This window comes from Peromyscus maniculatus, chromosome 4, assembly GCF_049852395.1.
Source record: "Peromyscus maniculatus bairdii isolate BWxNUB_F1_BW_parent chromosome 4, HU_Pman_BW_mat_3.1, whole genome shotgun sequence".
Lineage (NCBI taxonomy): Eukaryota > Metazoa > Chordata > Mammalia > Rodentia > Cricetidae > Peromyscus > Peromyscus maniculatus.
This window is the reverse complement of record NC_134855.1, coordinates 110,297,482-110,318,025: the sequence shown is the minus strand read 5'-3', so window position 1 is coordinate 110,318,025 and position 20,544 is coordinate 110,297,482. Positions and strand designations below refer to the sequence as shown.

Sequence of the window (20,544 nt, the reverse complement as noted above, 5' to 3'; positions counted from 1 at the left end):
CCAAGCAGTGCTTTCATAAAACCAACAGATACTCAATAAACCAGTATCCAATAATTGCTCTTTTCTACTTCATTACCAACTTTTGTCACCACACCTAGCTTAAATTTGAATTCTTCACCTGGAATTTGAAGAATGGTTACTGGGAAGAGTCCATAGATATATTATACAAGTTTAGCCAGGCATCAGATAAAAATGTACATAATTCATTTATATCTTTTCTACATGTTAAAGAGATCCCTTGAAAATGTAAATTGAATCATTTCAAAGACATGTTGTAGAAGGGTCCTAAGTGTGAGGCTAGTCTATGCTATGTAGCTCCAGGGTAGCCTAACCTACACAGTGAGAGCTTGTATTGAAAGCGGAGGGGTCTGTTTTAATGTTTCCTTGTACTTACAAAGGACAGACACAGTCCTCATGATCCACCCTGCTTCTCTCTGCAGTCTCACCTGCATCCTTCCCCCGTGGTTTATCACGTTCCAGCCATGTCAACCTTTGGGTTCCATCACAAGCTACTGAACTGCACCTCTCAGCATGCCTCTGTCTCTCTTCCCTCTCCTCCACCCCTCCCCGTGTGTGTGTGTGTGTGTGTGTGTGTGTGTGTGTGTGTGTGTGTGTGTGTGTTGCTGAGGATGGAACCTAGAGACTTGTGTGTGTTTGGCAAGCACTCTCCCACTGAGCTGCACCCCCAGCCCTATTGCCATTTTAACCAGTCTATTCTCAACCTCCTGTGCTCTTTCTTCCACTCGTGAAACAGCTAGTGTCTCTGGCAAATGCTACCTCCAAAACAGGCCTTCTCCAAATAGAGCATAGCTATTTTTAAGTGCTTGTTTGCAACTAATTCATGGGCACTGCAGGTACATTGCCAATGGAGTTTATGTGCCATTTAAAATATCTTCAGGGGCCTGGGGTGTGGCTCAGTGGCAGAGCTCGTGCTTAGCTTGCATGAGGTCCTAACATCAGTTCCCAGCATCTAAAAAAAAAAAAAGTCTTTAACAAGATTACTCTGTGGCTAGGCATTAAAATATATATATATATATATATATATATATATATATATATATATATATATATATATATATATATATATTATGTAAGCGCCCTCGCACTGAGACAGAGCAATAAAAAACGCACATTTGTTGTTTGCAAAGCAGTACCATGGGTGGGAAAGAACACATTCTACGTTTGCAAAGAAAAAAAGTTTTTTTTGTTTTTTGTATTTTGTTTTCTCGAGACAGGGTTACTCTGTGTTGTTTTGGTGCCTGTCCTGGATCTCGATCTGTATCCCAGGCTGGCCTCAAACTCACAAGAGATCTGCCTGGCTCTGCCTCCCGAATGCTAGGATTAAAGGCATAAGCCACCACCACCCGGCAGAAATAAAATTATAAGAAGCCCAAAAAAAAGAAAATCCTCACAAATGTATGTAACTATAACATGGGGTTTTATTTTTGTTTGTGGTGCGGGAGATCTAACCCAAGGTCCTAACCATACACACAGTGACACTAACCTACAAGCCCCACCCACGTTATATTTTGATATGTGAGGGAATAATTCAGGCTGCCTAGATGGCTTAGCAGGTAAAGGCACTTACCACCAACCCTGGCAACCTGAGTTCGATCGTGGGATCCACATAGTGGAGGAACGAACCACCTCTTGAAAGATTTCCTCTGGGGCTGGAGAGATGGCTCAGAGGTTAAGAGCACTGGCTGCTCTTCCAGAGGTCCTGAGTTCAATTCCCAGCAACCACATGGTAGCTCACAACCTTCTGTAATGAGATCTGGTGCCCTCATCTGGCCTGCAGGGATACATGCATGTAGAACACTGTATATGTAATAAATAAATCTTAAAAAAAAAAAAAAAAAAAAAAAAAAAAAAAGGTTTCCTCTGACCTCCATACACCAGCTTGCATGCACCACATAGAAATAAATGTTAATAAAGCAAGAAAGTGGCCACATCAAAACTTACAAATGGATGGCAGGGATTGAAAGAAATTCCAGACAACGGAATAGCATTCTTTATTAAAACTATTCTTATTTTACGTATATGAGTATTTGTCTGCAAGTATATCTGTATACCTCGTGCATGCCTGGTGCTCTTGAAGTCCAGAGGAGGGTGTGAGATTCCCTAGAAGTGCAGTTACAGAGGTTTGTAAACGGCCAGGTGGGTGCCGGGAACTGAACTCAAATTCTTTGAAAGAGCAGCCAGCCCTGCTCTTAACCACTGAGCCACCCCTCCAACCCTAGCCTGGTACTCTTGAGTTGCTGCACCAATGGTCTTAACAATGCAGAGTGTAATCCATTAAAAACAGCAGTAGCAGCAACTGAGTGAGAAACTCGGAATGTAAGAATGTAAGCAAATAGTGCAACCACCTCTCTGTCTCTCTTGGGATGCTGTGGATCATGCTAGGCCCCTATATACATCAGGTAAGCACCCACCCACTGTAGAACCCCAGCTCCCATGGTTTTCTTTAGATGTTCCCACAAGAGTAATATATGATTTAAAAGGAGGGCTGAAAGTATAATAGTGCTTTTTAATCATTACAAAATTGAAATTTTAGGTAATAGAGCAGTGTATGCTAGTTTTCCTCTTTTGCTCCGTGTAAAATGATGGTACATCATATAAACTGACATAAATCGTGGGCCACACTGATGGCTCAGTAGTGGTTAAGAGCACTGTGTGCTCTTCTACCGGACCCGGGTTGGACTCCCAGAACCCACAAGGCAACTCCTGTAACTCCTGTTCCAGGGGATCCAATGCTGTCTTCTGGCCTCCAAGGGCACTAGGCAAGCACACAGTGCACAAATATGCATGCAGGCAAACATCCATACATGAAATAAATTTTTAAAAAATCAACTTGTCCCAGCACTCGGGAGGCAGAGCCAGGCGGATCTCTGTGAGTTTGAGGCCAGCCTGGTCTACAGGGCAAGTTCCAGGACAGCCAAAGTTACACAAAGAAACACTGTCTCCAAACAAACAAACAAACAAACAAACAAACGGAAAAGAAAAAATTCAAACTGTCAGCCTGGTCTACCTAGCAAGCTTAGTACAGCAAGGGGACATAGCAGGACCCTATCTCAAAAAAGCGGGTAAAGGGGTTGGGGACTTAGCTCAGTGGTAGAGCGCTTGCCTAGCAAGCGCAAAGCCCTGGGTTTGGTCCTCAGCTCTGGAAAAAAAAAGGGGGGGAGGGGCAAGGTAAAAATCACACTGAACATACCTTAAATCCAATAAAACAGATACTTCTAACAGACATGCCAGAGAGAGTAAATAGAGTAGGGAACATTGGCAATTGGAGTCAGAATAGTCCAGACTTGATTCCTTGAGTAGGATAAATAAGTCCATATCACATCATACCTAGACATATGGGGGGGGAGGGGACGGAAGCTGAGAAATTCTACAAACGAAGATAAGATATTTAAAGCAACTAAAGAGTTAAGAAAAAAAAAAAAAGAGTTAAGCTTGGTGGCACAGCCCCGTAGTCCCAGCTACTCCAGAGGCTGTGGCATTGGATTGTGAGGTCAAGGCCGGAATGGACAACAGAGTGAGTTTGAGGCTAGCCTCTTAGCAGACTGGGGTTGTAGCTCAATGATAAGAGTTCTTACGAAATTTTCTGGCTAGATCTCTGAGACAGGAAAAGCAAAAACAAAGAAGATGAACTAAAGAGAAATGCTGTAAACAAGGGAAAGATAAATATATAAGATATGTAACTAACATTATCATATGTAAAATATTTCTTTTTCCCCCTTTGTGTCAGTCTTGGTAGATGATCCAAGACGACTTTAAATTCCAGGCCCTCCCACCTCAGTCTTCCCAGGTGCTGGAATTACAGTTGTAAACCACTCTGATCAGCTAAAACATTCCTTTTAAGTTTTTGAAATTTTATAAGCCTTATTTTAAAAAAAAACCTTGCAAATAAAAACAACACACACCAAAAATCTATATACTCAGTGAACTCAGAAGAAGCATTCGAAATAGAAGCTGTGGAGTTTCACATTAACATTTTACACTTTCAGTATCAAATATATTTTATCCATCACCAAAAACAAAACAAAAAGAAAAAACATTAGAAGTAGAAACCAATTAGCTTTATATTCGTTCGTAGCTGTTCACTATCTGCATTCAGTTTTCCTCAACCTTGTAATCAACAGGAGAAAGAAATTTCAGTAGAGCAAAATGCAGCAGCCCAGAAACACCTGAAAGTCGCTCCACCTGTTACAGCTGACTTTCACGAATGGGTACAGGTACAGATGGTGCTTAGCGTCTGGCTCAAAGAGATTTGTCTAGGCCCTGGGCTCATCCCCCAGCCTAGATGGGGTTCAGGCTGGGTTCATCTCCAACCTAAAATTAAGATGAGAACACTAATAACGCAGGAATATAAGGGAAACAGGCATAACAGGAACTATTAGGTGGCACCTATGGATTATGTATCTTGAGAGACAGTAATACTTTGGGGTTCTTTGCAGAAGTGTTCACAGTAAGAAGTATTCTTTAATCTTTAGGGAGGAAAGTTCAGAGCGACGCACACAGGGAAGTGATGCGAAATTGAGGTTGTTGAGATATGGTGGCCTCTTTATTACTCGATATTTTGCAGCGAATTTCGCCTACGCAGTAGTAAAAGGAAAGCGTTCTGTAGTGCTTGAAGCAGGTAGACGCTTCGGCTTCAGGAGGGCCGCCGCACACGGAGTGCATGTGACTCATTTCCGTGGCGCGGAAACGTCTTAGGAACGAGACAGCAGCCACCCTGCAGCTACAAAGCGGGGCCTTGACGACAGCCTACGCTGATCCCATGATGCCCTACGCCTCCCACGCTCGCACGCCGCGGCCCCGCCCCTGGGTACGCAGCGGGGCGGGCCTTGCGCGGAACACGGATACGATTGGTCCTGAAGGGGAGGTGGGTGGAGCGTCGCGGTGACGTCACGACCCTCGCGCACGGGAAGAGCGCGCGCCTAGGACGCGGCCGCATTAAACGGTTGCGGGCGCAGCGAGCTGCCGGTCCTTCCTTCTAGGTCCTCGCTGCGACTTCTGCATCGCGAACCGAGAGACCTTAGCGGCTAGTCCTCGCTCCCGTCACCGTCTCTAGCATCTTCTAGTCGTCGCGACTCCGCCACGATGTTCGAGGCTCGTCTGGTCCAGGGCTCCATCCTGAAGAAGGTGTTGGAGGCTCTCAAAGACCTCATCAATGAGGCCTGCTGGGACATCAGCTCGGGCGGCGTGAACCTGCAGAGCATGGACTCGTCGCACGTCTCCTTGGTGCAGCTCACTCTGCGTTCGGAAGGCTTCGACACGTACCGCTGCGACCGCAACCTGGCCATGGGCGTGAACCTCACCAGGTGAGCGGGTGGCGGGAACTGGGCCCTCGCCCTCCCGCTTCGGGTCTTGGCGGGGCTCCGGCCCCGCGTTCTCATTGGCTGACGTGGTCATCCGCGCCTTCTGATTGGTCTGCGAGGCCGGGGGCGGAACCCCGCGAAGCGCGCGGTTCTGAAAAGCCCGCGCTGGCGGCCGCGCGAACCCGCTGTTTCCGCGCCAAAGCCACAAAACGGGTGTCGGCGGGAAAATGTCTGCTGAGTTCTGCTCATTAAGTGCCAGCAGCCTTTTTATTTTTAGTGTCACAGCCTGGTCCTGGCTAACCTGAGCCGCCCATTAAACGTGTTCTAGTGAAAATGTGGTACTGTCCACTTGGACAATGGGCCTTTTCTGACTTGGATTCTAGAATCTCACTACGTAGCACTTGTGGGAAAATTTACCAGTCTTAGCTTTTAACTTTGCTACAGCTACGTGGATTAGTGTCACCTGTATACGCTTTAAAAGACTTAAGAAAAGACCAGAGGTGGTGGACACACTTAAGTATACTGGAAGCCAAGGACACCCTGCTCAAAAATGTTTCCTTGCATATTGCCTTTTAGTGGGTTTTACGAAGCCGGTTTTTTGGTTTTGTTTGGTTTGGGTTTTTTGAGAGAAGGTTTCTCTGTAAAACAGTCCTGGCTTTCCTGGAACTCTGTAGGCCAGGCTGGCTTTGAACTCAGAGATCCGCCTGCCTCTGCCTCCATGGTGGGATTAAAGGTGTTGGCCACCATCGCCCAGCTACAGAGCCATTTTTTTTTAAGGTTCTGACATGGGACACTTAAAGTATTATTTGGCTCCCAAGATTGAAGATGAAGAAGGATCTTAGGCATTGCTAGAATTCCTGATTTACTTCACCCCCTGAGAGTATTTGGGGTACTCTTAGCCTCTAACAGTTCCTCCATCGGGGTGGGTGTGAAATGGTAACATCTTGTAATTGCCTTTAAAAATATAGTTGTTGAGCACATGTGTTGATAAGCCCTCTGTCTTGTTTTCTAGCATGTCCAAAATACTAAAATGTGCTGGTAATGAAGACATCATTACATTAAGAGCTGAAGATAATGCTGATACCTTAGCGCTAGTATTTGAAGCACCAAGTAAGTTACACCTTTAAAACTCAGTTGTTACAGAAAGCAAAGTATGATGTTCTGTTTCTCAAAACTAAGAATATTAACAGAATTGTGGTTGTGAATTTTACACCATAGATATGAACGTGTGCTTCAGTAACATTTGCTTTCTTTTGTTAGATCAAGAGAAAGTTTCAGACTATGAAATGAAGTTAATGGACTTAGACGTTGAACAACTTGGGATCCCTGTGAGTATCTTGCTTTGGTTTTTCAAGCCAGGGTTTCTCTGTATAGCCCTGGCTGTCCTGGAACTCACTCTGTAGATCAAGCTGGCCTTGAACTCAACAGAGATCTGGCTGCCTCTGCCTCCCTAGTGCTGAGAGGGTATCTTAGTTTTTGATGGTGCATTTTACCAAGTTGTGATACCAGCTGGTGCATGTTCCAAAGTGGGTTTGTGGTACTGAATGAATGACACGATTTCACTAAGCTGTGAGAGTCTAAAATTGAGATGTAAAGAAACCAGAAGTTTTGTGTTCTGAGTTCTGGTTAGATGCTCGAGAAAGTAAAGCACTCTTCATGCTTCTTTTTACTGACCTTTAACTTTGGGATTTACAGGAACAGGAGTACAGCTGTGTAGTAAAGATGCCTTCTGGTGAATTTGCACGCATATGCCGAGACCTTAGCCATATTGGAGATGCTGTTGTAATATCCTGTGCAAAGGACGGGGTGAAGTTTTCTGCAAGTGGAGAGCTTGGGAATGGAAACATTAAGTTGTCACAAACAAGTAATGTTGATAAAGAGGAGGAAGCTGTAAGTAGTATGAGCTGTTGCCCAGCTAATGTCTGAAAGCTTAACTATTGAGCTAGCCCTCCAGCCCTAGCTTTTGAGATGGAGTCGGAGTAGATCAGGCTGTCTTTGAACTCAGATGCCTCCATCTGCCACATATGCTTTCACTGGTGAGATTGGAAAGCTAGGTATCCAACCTAAAAATGACTGACAAATAAGTGAGGATTAGCAAGTGAACAGAAGAAAGTGGTTGGGGGTTGTAAAAGTGTTGATCATGTAGATCTTCTCATAACTTAATGTGTTGGGAGGTTCACTTGCTAGCCCATTTAATGGTACAAAAGCAGACTGAGCAAAGTTGAATGGCAACTTAGACTGAGTCACAGGCAACAGGGCTTAATCTAGAGTACCCACAGGAACAAAGGAAATAGACTTCATGCAACTTTTTTTATAATTATACTAAGTTTTTTAAAAAAATTTTGCCATCTAGCCTAAGCATCAAACTCTCTAAATTGCAGACAGAAGTCTGAACTAAATAGGATTTTTTTAGTGTTAAATATAGTGAAACTTGTGCTTATCACAAAGTATTTAATACAATTTCTTTGCCTTCTTCATGAATTTAAAATAAATGTATAACTAAGGATTAGAACATAGATACATATACAACCCCTAGGATTGGTTCTTTAATCTGTCTGCTGAATTATCTCTACTTCCCTGTCATCCTCAGATCTCAAGACACTTAATTCATAAGTATTTTTGTGTGAAGTATAAGCCTTACTACAACAAGGAAAATGAAGGAATATTTCATATTCACATGCTCCTTATTTCATTAGTTTGAATTGGGAGTTGAATAAAATTGATGGTGATACAGTGAAAAGTGGTCAACATGTCCCTTAGCTTACATTCAACCTGTTGGGTTTTTTAATTCATTTTTAGACATGGTTGTGTGTCAGTGTGAGCCCATGAGGTCAGAAAAGGGTGTCAGATACCTTGGGACTGAAGTTACTAGAGTTGGTTATGAGCTGCTGGCTGTGGATGCTGGGAACCAAATTTGGGTCTTCTGGGAAAGCATTGAGTATTAACTGCTGAGCCAGCTTTCCAACCTTGGGTACTTTTGGGGGTCGGAATTGAGTGTTTGACATTGAACCCAGGACTTTACTCATACTAGTCAAGTGCTTTACTGGTTAGCTGCCATTCCCCTTCTTTTTCCTCGCTATATACATTTTTTGGAAGAGGTTAGTGTTTGTAATCTGGATAACAGCCAACTCCTTTGTCTTGGTTGTTTGCGGTATGGTTCTATGGGAGAGACAAGCTAAATACATTGCTTTTCCTTAGTCAGTCTTCAAAGTTTTCATAAAACCCTTCAAAGTGATAACTAAAGGTTTTTGTTTTGTACTGTATATTATGAACTAATTTAGTATTAGTTTCTTGATGTTGTCTATAATGAGCCTGTTTTCTCCTCTAGGTAACCATAGAGATGAATGAGCCAGTCCAGCTAACTTTTGCACTGAGGTACCTGAACTTTTTCACAAAAGCCACTCCACTGTCTCCTACAGTAACACTCAGTATGTCTGCAGATGTACCCCTTGGTAAGATAACAAGTTTGAATATTATTTTGTAGTGTGGTATTTATAGTACTCCTTGGTAACTAATTTTTCCTGTCTTTCAGTTGTAGAGTATAAAATTTCTGACATGGGACACTTAAAGTATTATTTGGCTCCCAAGATTGAAGATGAAGAAGGATCTTAGGCATTGCTAGAATCTGAGAAAACGAAGTCTTTGAGAACATCTTCTGAGATGCCAGCGTGTTTCGAGTCTCTTCTGTCACCGACTTTGTACCTGAGTACATATGTAGATATCTTCTGTAAATAACCTACTTTCTCCTCTCTATTCTCCACCATTTGTCTAAAGAATAAACTCCAAAGTAAAAACGTTCTTTTAACATAAATATTTCTGCTTTAGAAAGACTGGTGATTTTTATAAAGGATTTTGGCACTAAATGCAGTTTCAAGAAATGTTTTTCAATTTAAATAAAGTTAACTGAATTTCAAAAGTCAAGCAGTATCTTTGAACCATGTCTACTGGACTCCAAGTGAAAGTTACCCTTTTATGTAAATGGTTTTTTGTTCTCTTCCATTTTAAAGCAGCCTAGAGTTAATACATCATGGAGATAACAAAAAATGTTTAGCTTTAGTCTGTGTGATTAGGTTATACAAAAATTTTTCTAGCATGAGTAGTCTTGTTTGGGACATAGTTTTTAAAATACTTCCAGCACAGAGGCAAGGGGCAGGTGGATCTCTTCCTAAGCCAGCCAGGACTACATAGACACCACCCCCTCCATCTCAAAGGCCTAATTTAAACCTTATGGATACTTGATCCAAGCAAGGGTTAAAAAGGCCTTGTGGGTTTCAAGAAAAGTCATGACATGCTACATACTAAAGAATACTTGAATGCTTTATCTCCACTGTGTGTGTGTGTGTGTACGCTCATGTGGCGTGCAGAGGACACTTATAGGAATTTGTACACCCACTACGATGTGGCTTCCCAGGGATTGAATGCAGTTCTTAAGGCCTGCAGACAAGCACCTTCACTCACTAAGCATTGCTCGTCCCAAATGACCCCACCATCCCTTTTCAGTTTTTATGTGTGAGTGTATTTTGCAGGTATGTGGGTATGCATGTAGAAAGCCTGGGTTGATGTAGGGAGTCATTTTTTGTTTCTGCCTTGTTGAAGCAGGGTCTCAAACCCAGGGCTAGTAGAGCAAGTCCTATTTGCTTCCAGGCTGAATTTACGGGTGGACCACACTTGAGGGTTTTTAAATACTAAGCTATCTCCACAGTCCCCAAATTAGTTTTCCCATTGTATTTTGTATTTGGCAGTTTGTGGAGGGTACAGCTTTGATAATTCTAGGATGTTGATTAGAGCTCACAGCCAGTAGCTACTACTACATTCAAAGCTTTGTCCCAACACGTAGAGGAGGAAATTGGCTGCCAGTATACCTCACTTAGAACTCTGGGGTGATGGACATGGCTTTATGAAGACTGGTCACTGTTGCATGTAATTGTGTCTAGTCGCTAGGACTCTAACCTGAGTGTGATCTGATAACCAGACAGGGAAACTAGCACAAAAATCCGGGGCTAAGGGAATGCCAGTGGGTACAGACCAGTGTCCGCTTAGGGCTTCTAGGACAGGGAAAGAGTCCTGGCCAGTCCCTTGCCCACCCTCCGGGGCCCGGGGACTCGGCTGTGCCAAATTGTCCATGAAGGGTCTGGGCTGGAACCACATTAACACGCTTGCTAGGTAGGGTTCGACCCCGGTGGGAGGAACCGCCCGCCATATGGAGGTGGCAGGCCCACTGGAGGCAGAGGCAGGGGGATGGCTGAATTCGAAGCCAGTCTGGTCAGCGTAGTGAGTCCCAGGACGGCCAGCCCTACATAGACAAACTTAAAAAAAAAAAGTTGAACCTCTCCAACCTTGCGCCACTGGGTGCGATGACGTGGCTTCCTGGTGGCGCCACTTCCGGTGCGCCTCCGTTCGCACACCACTTCCGGCGGGCCCGCGCTCTGACCGTGGTTGGCTGTTGGGCGAGCGCTGCCCGCGCGCCTAACGGAGAACGGGGCGCGCTGCGCGGGTAGGGGCGGGCGCACGCTCCCGGAAGCCAGCCGCGAGGCCTTGCCCGGCCACCGAGGCGCTCCCCGGAGCCAGTGTTGTTAGCGCCAAGTTCGCGTGGGTCCTGACCGCGGGTGGAGACGGCGGAGGCCGGCGGCGGGAGGCTGCCCACAGCGCCACGCGCAGGTGCTTGGGGGGCGGGGGGTGGCGAAGGTTGCCGTGGGACCCGTAAAAAGCAGAGTAGAAACTTTGGCTGCTATTTTTTTTCGACTTGTCATTTAGGATGTGATAACTAACTCCCTTCTAGAATCCTTTGCTAAGAAAAGCACAAATCTTCTCTCCCATGCCCCGCAACATTTTTGTTTTGATGCCAGTTTAATGGCAAAACACGCAACTTTGTAGCATGTAATCAAACCAGGCGTGGTTTATTGCCTCAAAACTGTTTATTGTTAGCTTGAACTTCCAGGTTTGAGCAATTAAGCATATTATGGGATGGCCACACCAAAAACCTGGTACTTACGGCTACTTGATCTAACTTTTTTTTAGAACTGCAAGTGGATTTGCGTTGCTCCATTTTAATATTCAGCTTCTGGATGTAGTTAACAAAAAGGCAGGACCACTTGGCACTAGATTTTGCATGCTAGTTACCTTAGGTCGACTGTAATAGCAGAGTCTGGCACCTCACCAACATGGAATAAATACCACATGCCATTATGGAGATGATGTGCAAAATACCACACCAGTGAAGGTCTGGCTACTGAAATACCTAGTTTTCTTCTTAAAGATAGGCTTTTACATTTAAAATTCAAATACTTTTGCAATTGGAATAGTCTGTTTTGCTCACATAATTTTATGACTTTATAAAGAATCAACAAATTTCAGTTTTGGTAGGGGAGAGCATCTGGTCTCAATATACAGCCCAGACTGGCCCTCGACTTCGTATATTCACGCCTGTCCTCCCAGTTAGCTGGTATTACAGTCGTCTACTGCAATACTGAGCTCACATTTCAAAATTTTAACATTTAATCGTCATTGTTTTTTAATCTTAACTACTCTCAAATAATACAGTAGATGTGACTTTATTACTGCTGTCTGAATAGTTGGAGTAAAACAGACTTTTAAATCCATTTTTTCAGGAGCTACATGATGTGGAAAGTAGAATCACTTGTTTCATGCTTGGGATGGGAGCAGAGAGGCAGGTGGCTCTGAAGTGTCTGGTGTGGTATTGATAGCCAGTAAGTTACCCACATTGATAAGATTTTTCAAATCGCTTGCACTTAGGATGGTATCACATTTGAGTAGACAAGATGCTGATATCACATTTGAGTAGATAAGATGCTGATATGAGTGTACACCATTCCTTATCCTTCCCCTTCGTAGCAAAAAAAAAAAAGAATTACTTGAAGCGCCTGAGGAACGTTAAGGGGCAAGCAGTACTGTTGGGGAGGGAGCTTGGAAATGTGAACATCGGGTTCAAGTCTTCATCAACTCCATGTGACTTTGGAAAAATTAGGCAGGAAACATTGGTGGCAAAGTACACTGGGTCTGATTCTTTGTGGAATGCCTTTGGTGTCATTCTGTGAAGACAAGCCAGCTACAAAAAGGAAGTATGCTTAGTGTGTCCAAGAAGTATCAGGTCATCGTAAGAGCAGTGAAGCCTACGTTGCCATGTATGTGATACATAACATGGCAGCCAGAACTCCAGGACACGGTATCTGATGTCCTTGCCTGTAACGTACTGTTATTCCTACTGACAATAACCGTCCTTCCCATTCAGACTCGCTGTGTCACCGTGTTATGATGCCATCTCGTACCAACCTGGCCACTGGAATCCCCAGTAGTAAAGTAAAGTATTCAAGGCTTTCCAGCACAGACGATGGCTACATTGACCTTCAGGTAACACAATTGAAAAAAAAAAAAAAAGCCAAAGCCATTTAGCTGCTGTGTATCTGTTATCGGGACCAGCAAAAAGCAAGCTTATTTCCAAGACCCTTGCAGCCCCAGTTGGAGAAGGGATTTTGGTGGAGCAGTTTTAGATAGTTCCAGAGTTATCTGCTTGCGGTTTCAGTTGAAGTACCAAAGCCATGTAGCTACAAACTTTATTTAACTTACCCAGAAAATATCTTCTTTCCTCGTGTCATGAGATGCAGTTAGTTACAGATACTCTTTATGGCAAACAGAAAGTAATAAAGTTTGTGCCCTCTCCTGACCCCTGCCTAGTAAGTGGGCTAGCGTCTCCTTTGTCCTCCTCTCCCTTAGGACAGAGTAGTCTGGGTGGAGCTTGAGCCAAGAGTGAAGTAGCAAGCAGGGATCCATTCTTTTAAAGGTAAATAAATCAATTGTTCTTTGGACTTATTTGAAGAAGAGGTAAGAATAGCTCTGGGGTGCTTCCAAACACTTAACGTCAGATTCATTAATGAGCCAAACCTTAGAAGGTTGCCTCCAAACCTTTTTAAAAATGTTTTTAGTAGCATATATTGTTTGTACATAATAATGGGCTTCATTATGACATTTTCTTTCTTTTTTTTTTTTTAAGTTTTATTATTTATTATGTATACAGTGTTTCTGTATGCCTACAGGCCAGAAGAGGGTACCAGATCTCATTACAGATGGTTGTGAGCCACCATGTGGTTGCTGGGAATTGAACTCAGGACCTCTGGAATAGCAGTCAGTGCTCTTAACCTCTGAGCCATCTCTCCAACCCCATTATGACATTTTCATATGTGTTCATGCTATATTTTAGCCTGAATCTTAGCTGAATTTACTCATAATGCAGGGCTTTGAGAAAGCTGAAATTTGGGCTGGAGAGGTAGCTCAGCAGTTAAGAGTACATACTGTTCTAGTGTCTTTAATATTTTATATTTATGTTTTATGTGTATGAGTGTCCTGCTTTCATATGCCCCATGTGTGTGCCTGATGCCCAAGGCAGCCAAAAACAGGCATTGGATCTCCTGGAAGTGGAGTTACAGATGGTTATGAGCCACCATGTGGGTACTAGGAACCAAACCTGGGTCCATGTACCATGAATATACAGTACCCAAAGAGGCCAGGAGAGTTCCAGAAGATCCTCTGGAACTGGAGTTACAGACTGTGAGTTACCATGTCAGTGTTGGGAATTGAACTCAGATCATCTGGAAGGCAAACGTTTTGACCCTGGAGCCATCTCTCCGGCCTACAAGTACTGTTCTGGCAGAGAACCCAAGTTGGTTCCTGGCAACTATGTCCAGTGACTTACACTGCCTGTAACTCCAGCTCTTGGAGGATCCAGTTCTTTGACTTGCACAGGCATCTGTACTCACATGTACGTATCCACACACAGACACATAATTAAAAACAAAATGAATCTTTAAAAAGAAAGGAAAGCTGAAATTCTGTTTCTAAACTTTTGACTGACTGCATGCTAAGTTACCTTCATTTCCAGAAGTCACCTTTTCACTTTGCGTAGCATGGCGCTCACTCTGAAATCCCCGCAGGTTAGGACAAGCTTCCATGCACATGCACTTAGTAAACACGTGTCCAGCACCCAGGTGACAGTAGTTTTAAAGGACTTTCCTTGGTTGTCGTGAGGGGTCTGGAATAGCAGGACTGCACCTAGTCCTGTCCCTGCTCTGCTGCACTGACTGGTGGACATACTGGTGGACACCTGACGCATCCACTTTGGTTTTAATTACCCTCCCTTGCTAAGTACATTAGGCCTTAATGTACATTAAGTACATTAGGTGTTTTCATAATGTTCTTTGTCGTTGTTTTTCTCTCTCTCTTCCAGTTTAAGAAAAGCCCTCCTAAGATCCCTTATAAGGCCATTGCACTTGCCACCGTGCTGTTTTTGATTGGCACCTTTCTCATAATCATAGGCTCTCTCCTGCTATCGGGCTACATCAGCAAAGGGGTAAGCTAATGGGTGTGTGGGAATGCGCCATGGGTCTTTCAGAGCCAGAGCGCTGTTTTGTGTTCCAGAAGTGCAGTGGATTCCACTAAAGTAATATGGCATGGTGTCCTTTTGTTCTGCTTTCCCCTTTGCGCAGATGCCTCCATAATTCCTCTAAGGTGGGTGCTCGCCAGGTATGGCTTCTGATACAGATTAGAATAATGCAGCTGTGCCTGGTTTCGGGCTTCCAGACTAGCACAAGGCTGTAGCTAGAGTAACATACCATCGTTGTAGTTTTGTAGCAGTGTGTACACACTGATCAGTGTCTGGGGAAAAGCAGTGAGTCTTGTGTATGTGGCCGCTGCACCTTGTAATTGGTTTCCTTTTTCCATTGGTTTGCTCTGAGTCCTGTTGAGTTTCAGTATTCAAAGCCTAAGTGGTGCTTGGTAGTTCTCCTTGGGTAATGTTTATATATTCTGTGCTGTGAGTACTTCTAAAGAGATATTCTGATCATAATGCAGGTCCATTCTTTCACACCCTAGAAAAAATGCAGTTCCTACTGGTGTTTTATAGTTTAAAAAAGCAAAAATTAAGCATCTAGTTGCTCAGATGACAGTTAAATAAAATTGTGGGACATGCATTTCAGAGACAGGGTGGCATTCAGGGACATGCATGTCAGACAGTGGTGGCGCACACCTTTAATCTCAGCACTCGGGAGGCAGAGCCAGGCAGATCTCTGTGAGTTCAAGGCCAGCTTGGTCTACAGAGCGAGATCCAGGCCAGGCACCAAAACTACACAGAAAAACCCTGTCTTGAAAAACCCCCCAAAAAGACAGGGTTTCCCTATGCAGGCCTAGCTGTCCTAGAACTCAACTGTGTAGACCAGGCTGGCTTTGAACTTAGAAATCCTCCTGCCTCTGCCTCCAGAGTGCTGCAATTAAAGGTGTGTCTACCTTAAGTAATATTAACTAAATATTACTCAGTATTAGTGATATTAGAGGACAAGTGTGTGGTGTGTTTACAACAAAGAACTTGAAAAAAGTGATAGGGAGGTTGCTCCTCAAGAAAGTGCTTAAGGACCTGAATTCTGACTCCTAGCACCGGCATAAAAGCCAGATGTGTCGGTATGCTGCAGGGCGGAGGCAGATGCCCAGAGCTGGCTAGCCAAGCCATTCTAGCCAAATTTGTGAGCTCCAGGTTCAGTAAGAGATGAGACTGTCTCACAGATAAGGCAGAGGAGCTGGAAAGATGGCTTCACCATTAAGAACTTACACTGCTCTTGCAGAGGACCCAAGCTGGATTTCTAAAACTCAAGTTGGGTGGCTTACAACTGCCTGTAAGTCCAGCTCCAGGGGAACCCAAAGCTTTTGACCACTTCTAGCACCTACCCTTAGGAACATAATTAAAAGTAAATTAAAATAAATGCAGAACATAATTAAAAATAATTCTTGGGGCTGAAGGGTTAGCTCAGTGGTTAAAAGTATTGGCTGCTCTTCCAGGGGATTGTGTTCAATTCCCAACACCCACATGACTGCTGTCTGTAACTCCAGTTCTAGGGCATCCTCTGACCTCTATGGGGATTAGGTACACTTGTAGTGCACATACATACATACATACATACATACATACATACATGCAAAATACATGCCTTAGGCTTTGGTTTTTTTTTTTTAAATATTATGTCTAGTGTTTGCCTGAACTCCAGAAGAGGGCACCAGATCCTATTACAGCTGGTTGTGAGCCGTGATGTGGTTGCTCAGAATTGAACTCAGGACCTCTGGAAGAATAGCCAGTACTCTTAACTTCTGAGCCATCTTGCCAGCCAATTTTTTGTTATTTTATTTTACGTGTTATTTATTTTGAAAAATGTCTTTTGAAATTTTATTTATTTATTTGTTTATTTAATTAGGAATTTTGAGACAAGGTCTCACTATGTAGCACTAGCTGTCATGGAACTTGCTCTGTAGACCAGGCTGCCCTCAGAGAGATCCACCTCTCTGCCTTCCTAGTGCTTGAATTTTTTTTTTAAGATTTATTTATTATGTATACAGTGTTCTGACTGCATGTATGCCTGCATACCCGAAGAGGGCACCAGATCTCATTACAGATGGTTGTGAGCCACCATGTGGTTGCTGGGAATTGAACTCATGACCTCTGGAAGAGAAGCCAGTGCTCTCTTCCTCTGAGTTATCTCTCCTGCCCCCGCCTTAGTTCTTTTTAATTGCTGTGATAAGACACCATGGCCAAGGTAACTTATAAAGAAAGCATGTAATTCAGGACTCACAGTCCAGGGACGGGTAGAGTCCATGACTATGGTCTCAGAATAGTCTTTAGACTTTTAAACTGTTGAAACTGTAAAAGACTGTGGGGACCTTTGAAGTTGGACTAATACATTTTGCATTATGATATGGCAACAAGTCAATGGGGACCAAGGTGTGGAATGTGGTGGTTTGTGTGAAAACAGCCTTCATAGGCTCATTTATTTGAGAGATTGGTCCACAGCTGGTGGACTGTTTAGGAAGGATTAGCTCTGTTTTCTCTGCCCTGTGTTTGTGGATTAGAGAAAGGGTCTCAGCTACTGCCCCAGTGCCCTCCCACACTCCCCACCGTGATGGTCATGGACTCTAACCCTCGGAAACTGTAAGCAAGCCTCCAGTAAATTCTTTATTCTATAAATTGCCTTGGTCACGATTTCTCTTCACAATAGAAAAGTGACCAAGACATACCCATACATATATATTTAAAATAAGTAAATCTTTTTTTTTTTTTTTTCTGGTTTTTCGAGACAGAGTTTCTCTGTGTAGCTTTGCGCCTTTCCTGGAGCTCACTTGGTAGCCCAGGCTGGCCTCGAACTCACAGAGATCCGCCTGCCTCTGCCTCCCGAGTGCTGGGATTAAAGGCGTGCGCCACCAACGCCCGGCATAAGTAAATCTTTTTAAAAAATAAATAAGGTGGAAAGCCTTGAGGAAGTTGCTTGAGGTCAACCTCTGGTGCACATGTATACATCTGCATGCACGCTTGTAGACACAGATAGTATGTGCCCACCAAACACACACACACACACACACACACACACACACACACACACACACACACACACACAGAGAGCTTGAAAGAAAGAGCAGAAGGAAATAAGCCTAATATCTGGTTAAAATAGTTTTTCTTTTTTATAATTTTGAATTTATGGCTTAATTTGTAATCAGAAGGAAATTGGGAGTGTAGTGCTTGCCTAACATGCCCAAGGTCTTAATTTGATCCCCAACACAGAGAAGAAAAAGAGGAGGTGACAATTTGTGATCAGAAAGAACAGATATAAAGGTGTAATTTATATGATACTAATGTTTTCCTTCTGCCACCAGGGGGCAGACCGAGCTGTTCCTGTCCTCATCATTGGCATTTTGGTGTTCCTGCCAGGATTTTACCATTTACGCATCGCCTACTATGCATCCAAAGGCTACCGAGGTTACTCCTATGATGACATTCCAGACTTTGATGACTAGCAGTCACCTCAGCCTTGAGAAGAGACACAGTGCACCCACTTTAAGACATCAAGCGGGAACTTTGGCTAAGGGCTGAGGAAGTCTACAATTTGCAGATGTTTAGCAAAACAATGGCCGGATTGTATGAGTCCTTTTCCAAAATGCTCATGCTTTATAATTAGCTAATTAGGACCTGTTATGTTTTCATCTGCTGGCCCTGGCAAAGCTTGACAAGTTTTTCCACATGCGTATGCATCATGTAAGAACAGTGAGGCTAACTGTCTGGCAGGCTGTATTCTGAGGTGGAAAGTGTTCTTTTGGGGTGAGCCTGCATTTTGCCTCCATCGTCAATTTGTTTTTGTAGTATATGGAAAATGTATTATGTCTAGTTTCTTATTACTAAGTAATTTATTTTTAAAATATCTATCTTATCTCTCACACTCTTCTCTACCTTTACATCCTGGTAAAATTAAAATATCTCTTATCCCATATACTTTCCTCTACCTTCATATCCTGATAAAACCAAGTATCTGGGATCCATTTGTAATAGGCTTTTTAAAAAAAATTGACAGCAACCTAGAATTTTTAAACCCCAAAGTAGGTTTTCAAAATGTAAACTTTGTGGGGCCAGAGAGATATCTCAGTGGTTAAGAGGACTGGCTGCTCTTCCAGAGGTCCTGAGTTCAATTCCCAGCACCCACATGGTGGCTCACAACCATCTATAGTGGGATCTGATGCCCTTCAGGCAAAATTTCGATAGACCACTCATATACATAAACAAATCTTTAAAAGAAAACTTTGTTGGATATGATGGCACACGCCTTGATCCCAACACCTCAGAGGCAGAAGCAGGTTGATCTCTGAGTTCAAGGCCAGCCTGGTCTTCATATGGAGTTTTAGGACAACCAAGGCTACCAAATAGAAAGCCTATCTCAAATAAAAAAACAATAACAAAATACTTCCTCTGGTTTCTCCATAGGTTACCCACAAAAAACTTAGATGAATCTGTCTTTCATAGATAAAGATAAAGAGGTTGTGTGAATCATCTTTAAGGACTAGACTTTGGCTGTTTCTTAGTAAAACTGTAGATAAGTGTACTTGGAGTTTGTAACCCACTGCTGGCACCTACCGCTATGACATCATTCTGCTAAAGATTACAAGACTTGGCCAGAATCCCTACAAATGTATTAGGTCAAATCTGGTTTTTAGCTTGCAAAAAGTGACTTTTTTTTTTTTATAAAATATTAAAGTGTCATAATTAAAATTCTAGGCTTAAAACGATTAACTTTAGGCATGTTTTAGAAAAGCATTCTAATGATATGATGTATTTAATCCCGGTACCAAGGACTACCTTTGTTTTTAGGTAACTGGCTTTATGAGTCAGACTCTGCTTTCCAGTCAGTGTTTCCTCTGAGGTTATGGACTTGGGCAAGTAGAAGTCTGGATGTGTCATCAGCTGAGACTTGGAAGGCGGTGAATAGGGGCGTTTGGGGGGAAAGGTAACTTGGATGTGTTGAAACTAGATGTCAACTCAGCACCCAGGGAGAGCAACGGAGGCAGGAGACAGTCACAGTGCTGTCTGTCAGGAAGTTGGATTGGGTCTCGTCTGGAGACAGAAACGTTAGAGTCGGTGTTTGGATAGTATCTTCAGAGCCCTGGGGCTAGGGAGTTCACCAGTGGAGTTAGACACATAGAAGTAAGACAGTGACCCCCAGCAGCTGCCATGTTTGGCTGTATTTAAAAATTGGAGGGGAGCCCGAAGGATTTGATGCTGAACACCTCTAGAACCTTGCTGGTAAAGGTATGAAGTGGCATAGGATATTTAAAGCTCCCTGTTGGGCACTGCTTACAAAGCTAAGCCTAGATTGGCTCAGCCAAACCAAAGAGCTTGGTATTTATAGGGTTGATGCTACAAAGAGAAAGAAATGATAGAGGGGCATAGAACTCAAGGGGAACATCTGTTCGGGGTCATCTCCAGGTTGCCCACATAAGCTCCTGTGTTCCTTTCCAGACAGTTGTGAGCACAGAAACATATGCCCCTGGTGGGCATGGTGGTGGGGCACACACCTTTAATCCCAGCACTCTGGAGGCAGAGGCAGATGGATCTCTTGAGTTCAAAGCCAAGCTGTTCTACATAGTGAGTTCTAGTACATCCAAAGCTGCATAGTGAGATCCTGTCTCAAAAGAAAAGAAACGGAAAACAGGCACAGTTGTATGGTTCTGTGATCTCTTTTTTCTGTTTTGTTACACACACACACATACACACACACACACACACACACACACACACACACACACACATATCTCCAAGGAAGCCAGCCACATTTTCCCCAGTGCCCGGCCTGGAGGCCTCACTGTTGCTAGCACTCTTCCCTCTCACTGTCATAGACAACACTTCTATCCT

The 20,544-nt window shown here is 43.5% G+C and overlaps 2 protein-coding genes across 4 annotated transcripts; both read left to right on the top strand.

Annotated features, from left to right (window-relative positions):
• The first annotated feature begins 4,891 nt into the window (after window positions 1-4,891).
• Pcna (proliferating cell nuclear antigen) lies at window positions 4,892-9,242 on the top strand. The gene is made up of 6 exons (XM_006983986.4): window positions 4,892-5,324; window positions 6,334-6,431; window positions 6,582-6,649; window positions 7,017-7,211; window positions 8,650-8,773; window positions 8,854-9,242. The coding sequence occupies exons 1-6, from the start codon at window positions 5,104-5,106 to the stop codon at window positions 8,931-8,933; spliced, it is 786 nt and encodes a 261-aa protein (XP_006984048.1). The 5' UTR covers window positions 4,892-5,103; the 3' UTR covers window positions 8,934-9,242.
• Window positions 9,243-10,720: 1,478 nt separating this feature from the next.
• On the top strand, window positions 10,721-19,421 carry Tmem230 (transmembrane protein 230). Of its 3 annotated transcripts, none has more exons than XM_016002511.3 (5): window positions 10,842-10,979; window positions 11,930-12,028; window positions 12,571-12,689; window positions 14,560-14,682; window positions 18,021-19,421. In XM_016002511.3, the coding sequence occupies exons 3-5, from the start codon at window positions 12,591-12,593 to the stop codon at window positions 18,159-18,161; spliced, it is 363 nt and encodes a 120-aa protein (XP_015857997.1). In that variant the 5' UTR covers window positions 10,842-10,979; window positions 11,930-12,028; window positions 12,571-12,590; the 3' UTR covers window positions 18,162-19,421. The 3 variants fall into 3 exon arrangements, with proteins under 3 accessions (XP_006984049.1, XP_015857997.1, XP_076426802.1); XM_076570687.1 differs by lacking the exon at window positions 10,842-10,979 and adding an exon at window positions 10,986-11,541; XM_006983987.4 differs by lacking the exon at window positions 11,930-12,028 and having other exon boundaries at window positions 10,721-10,979.
• The last annotated feature ends 1,123 nt before the right edge of the window (window positions 19,422-20,544 follow it).

Excerpts from the sequence above, each read along its gene's own strand:
- Pcna (XM_006983986.4), top strand. The coding sequence starts at position 5,104 with ATGTTCGAGGCTCGTCTGGTCCAGGGCTCCATCCTGAAGAAGGTGTTG. Across the intron at positions 6,650-7,016 it reads TTGAACAACTTGGGATCCCT|GAACAGGAGTACAGCTGTGT; the intron begins GTGAGTATCTTG and ends TGGGATTTACAG. Across the intron at positions 7,212-8,649 it reads TTGATAAAGAGGAGGAAGCT|GTAACCATAGAGATGAATGA; the intron begins GTAAGTAGTATG and ends TTTCTCCTCTAG.
- Tmem230 (XM_006983987.4), top strand. The coding sequence starts at position 12,591 with ATGATGCCATCTCGTACCAACCTGGCCACTGGAATCCCCAGTAGTAAA. Across the intron at positions 12,690-14,559 it reads ATGGCTACATTGACCTTCAG|TTTAAGAAAAGCCCTCCTAA; the intron begins GTAACACAATTG and ends TCTCTCTTCCAG. Across the intron at positions 14,683-18,020 it reads CGGGCTACATCAGCAAAGGG|GGGGCAGACCGAGCTGTTCC; the intron begins GTAAGCTAATGG and ends TTCTGCCACCAG.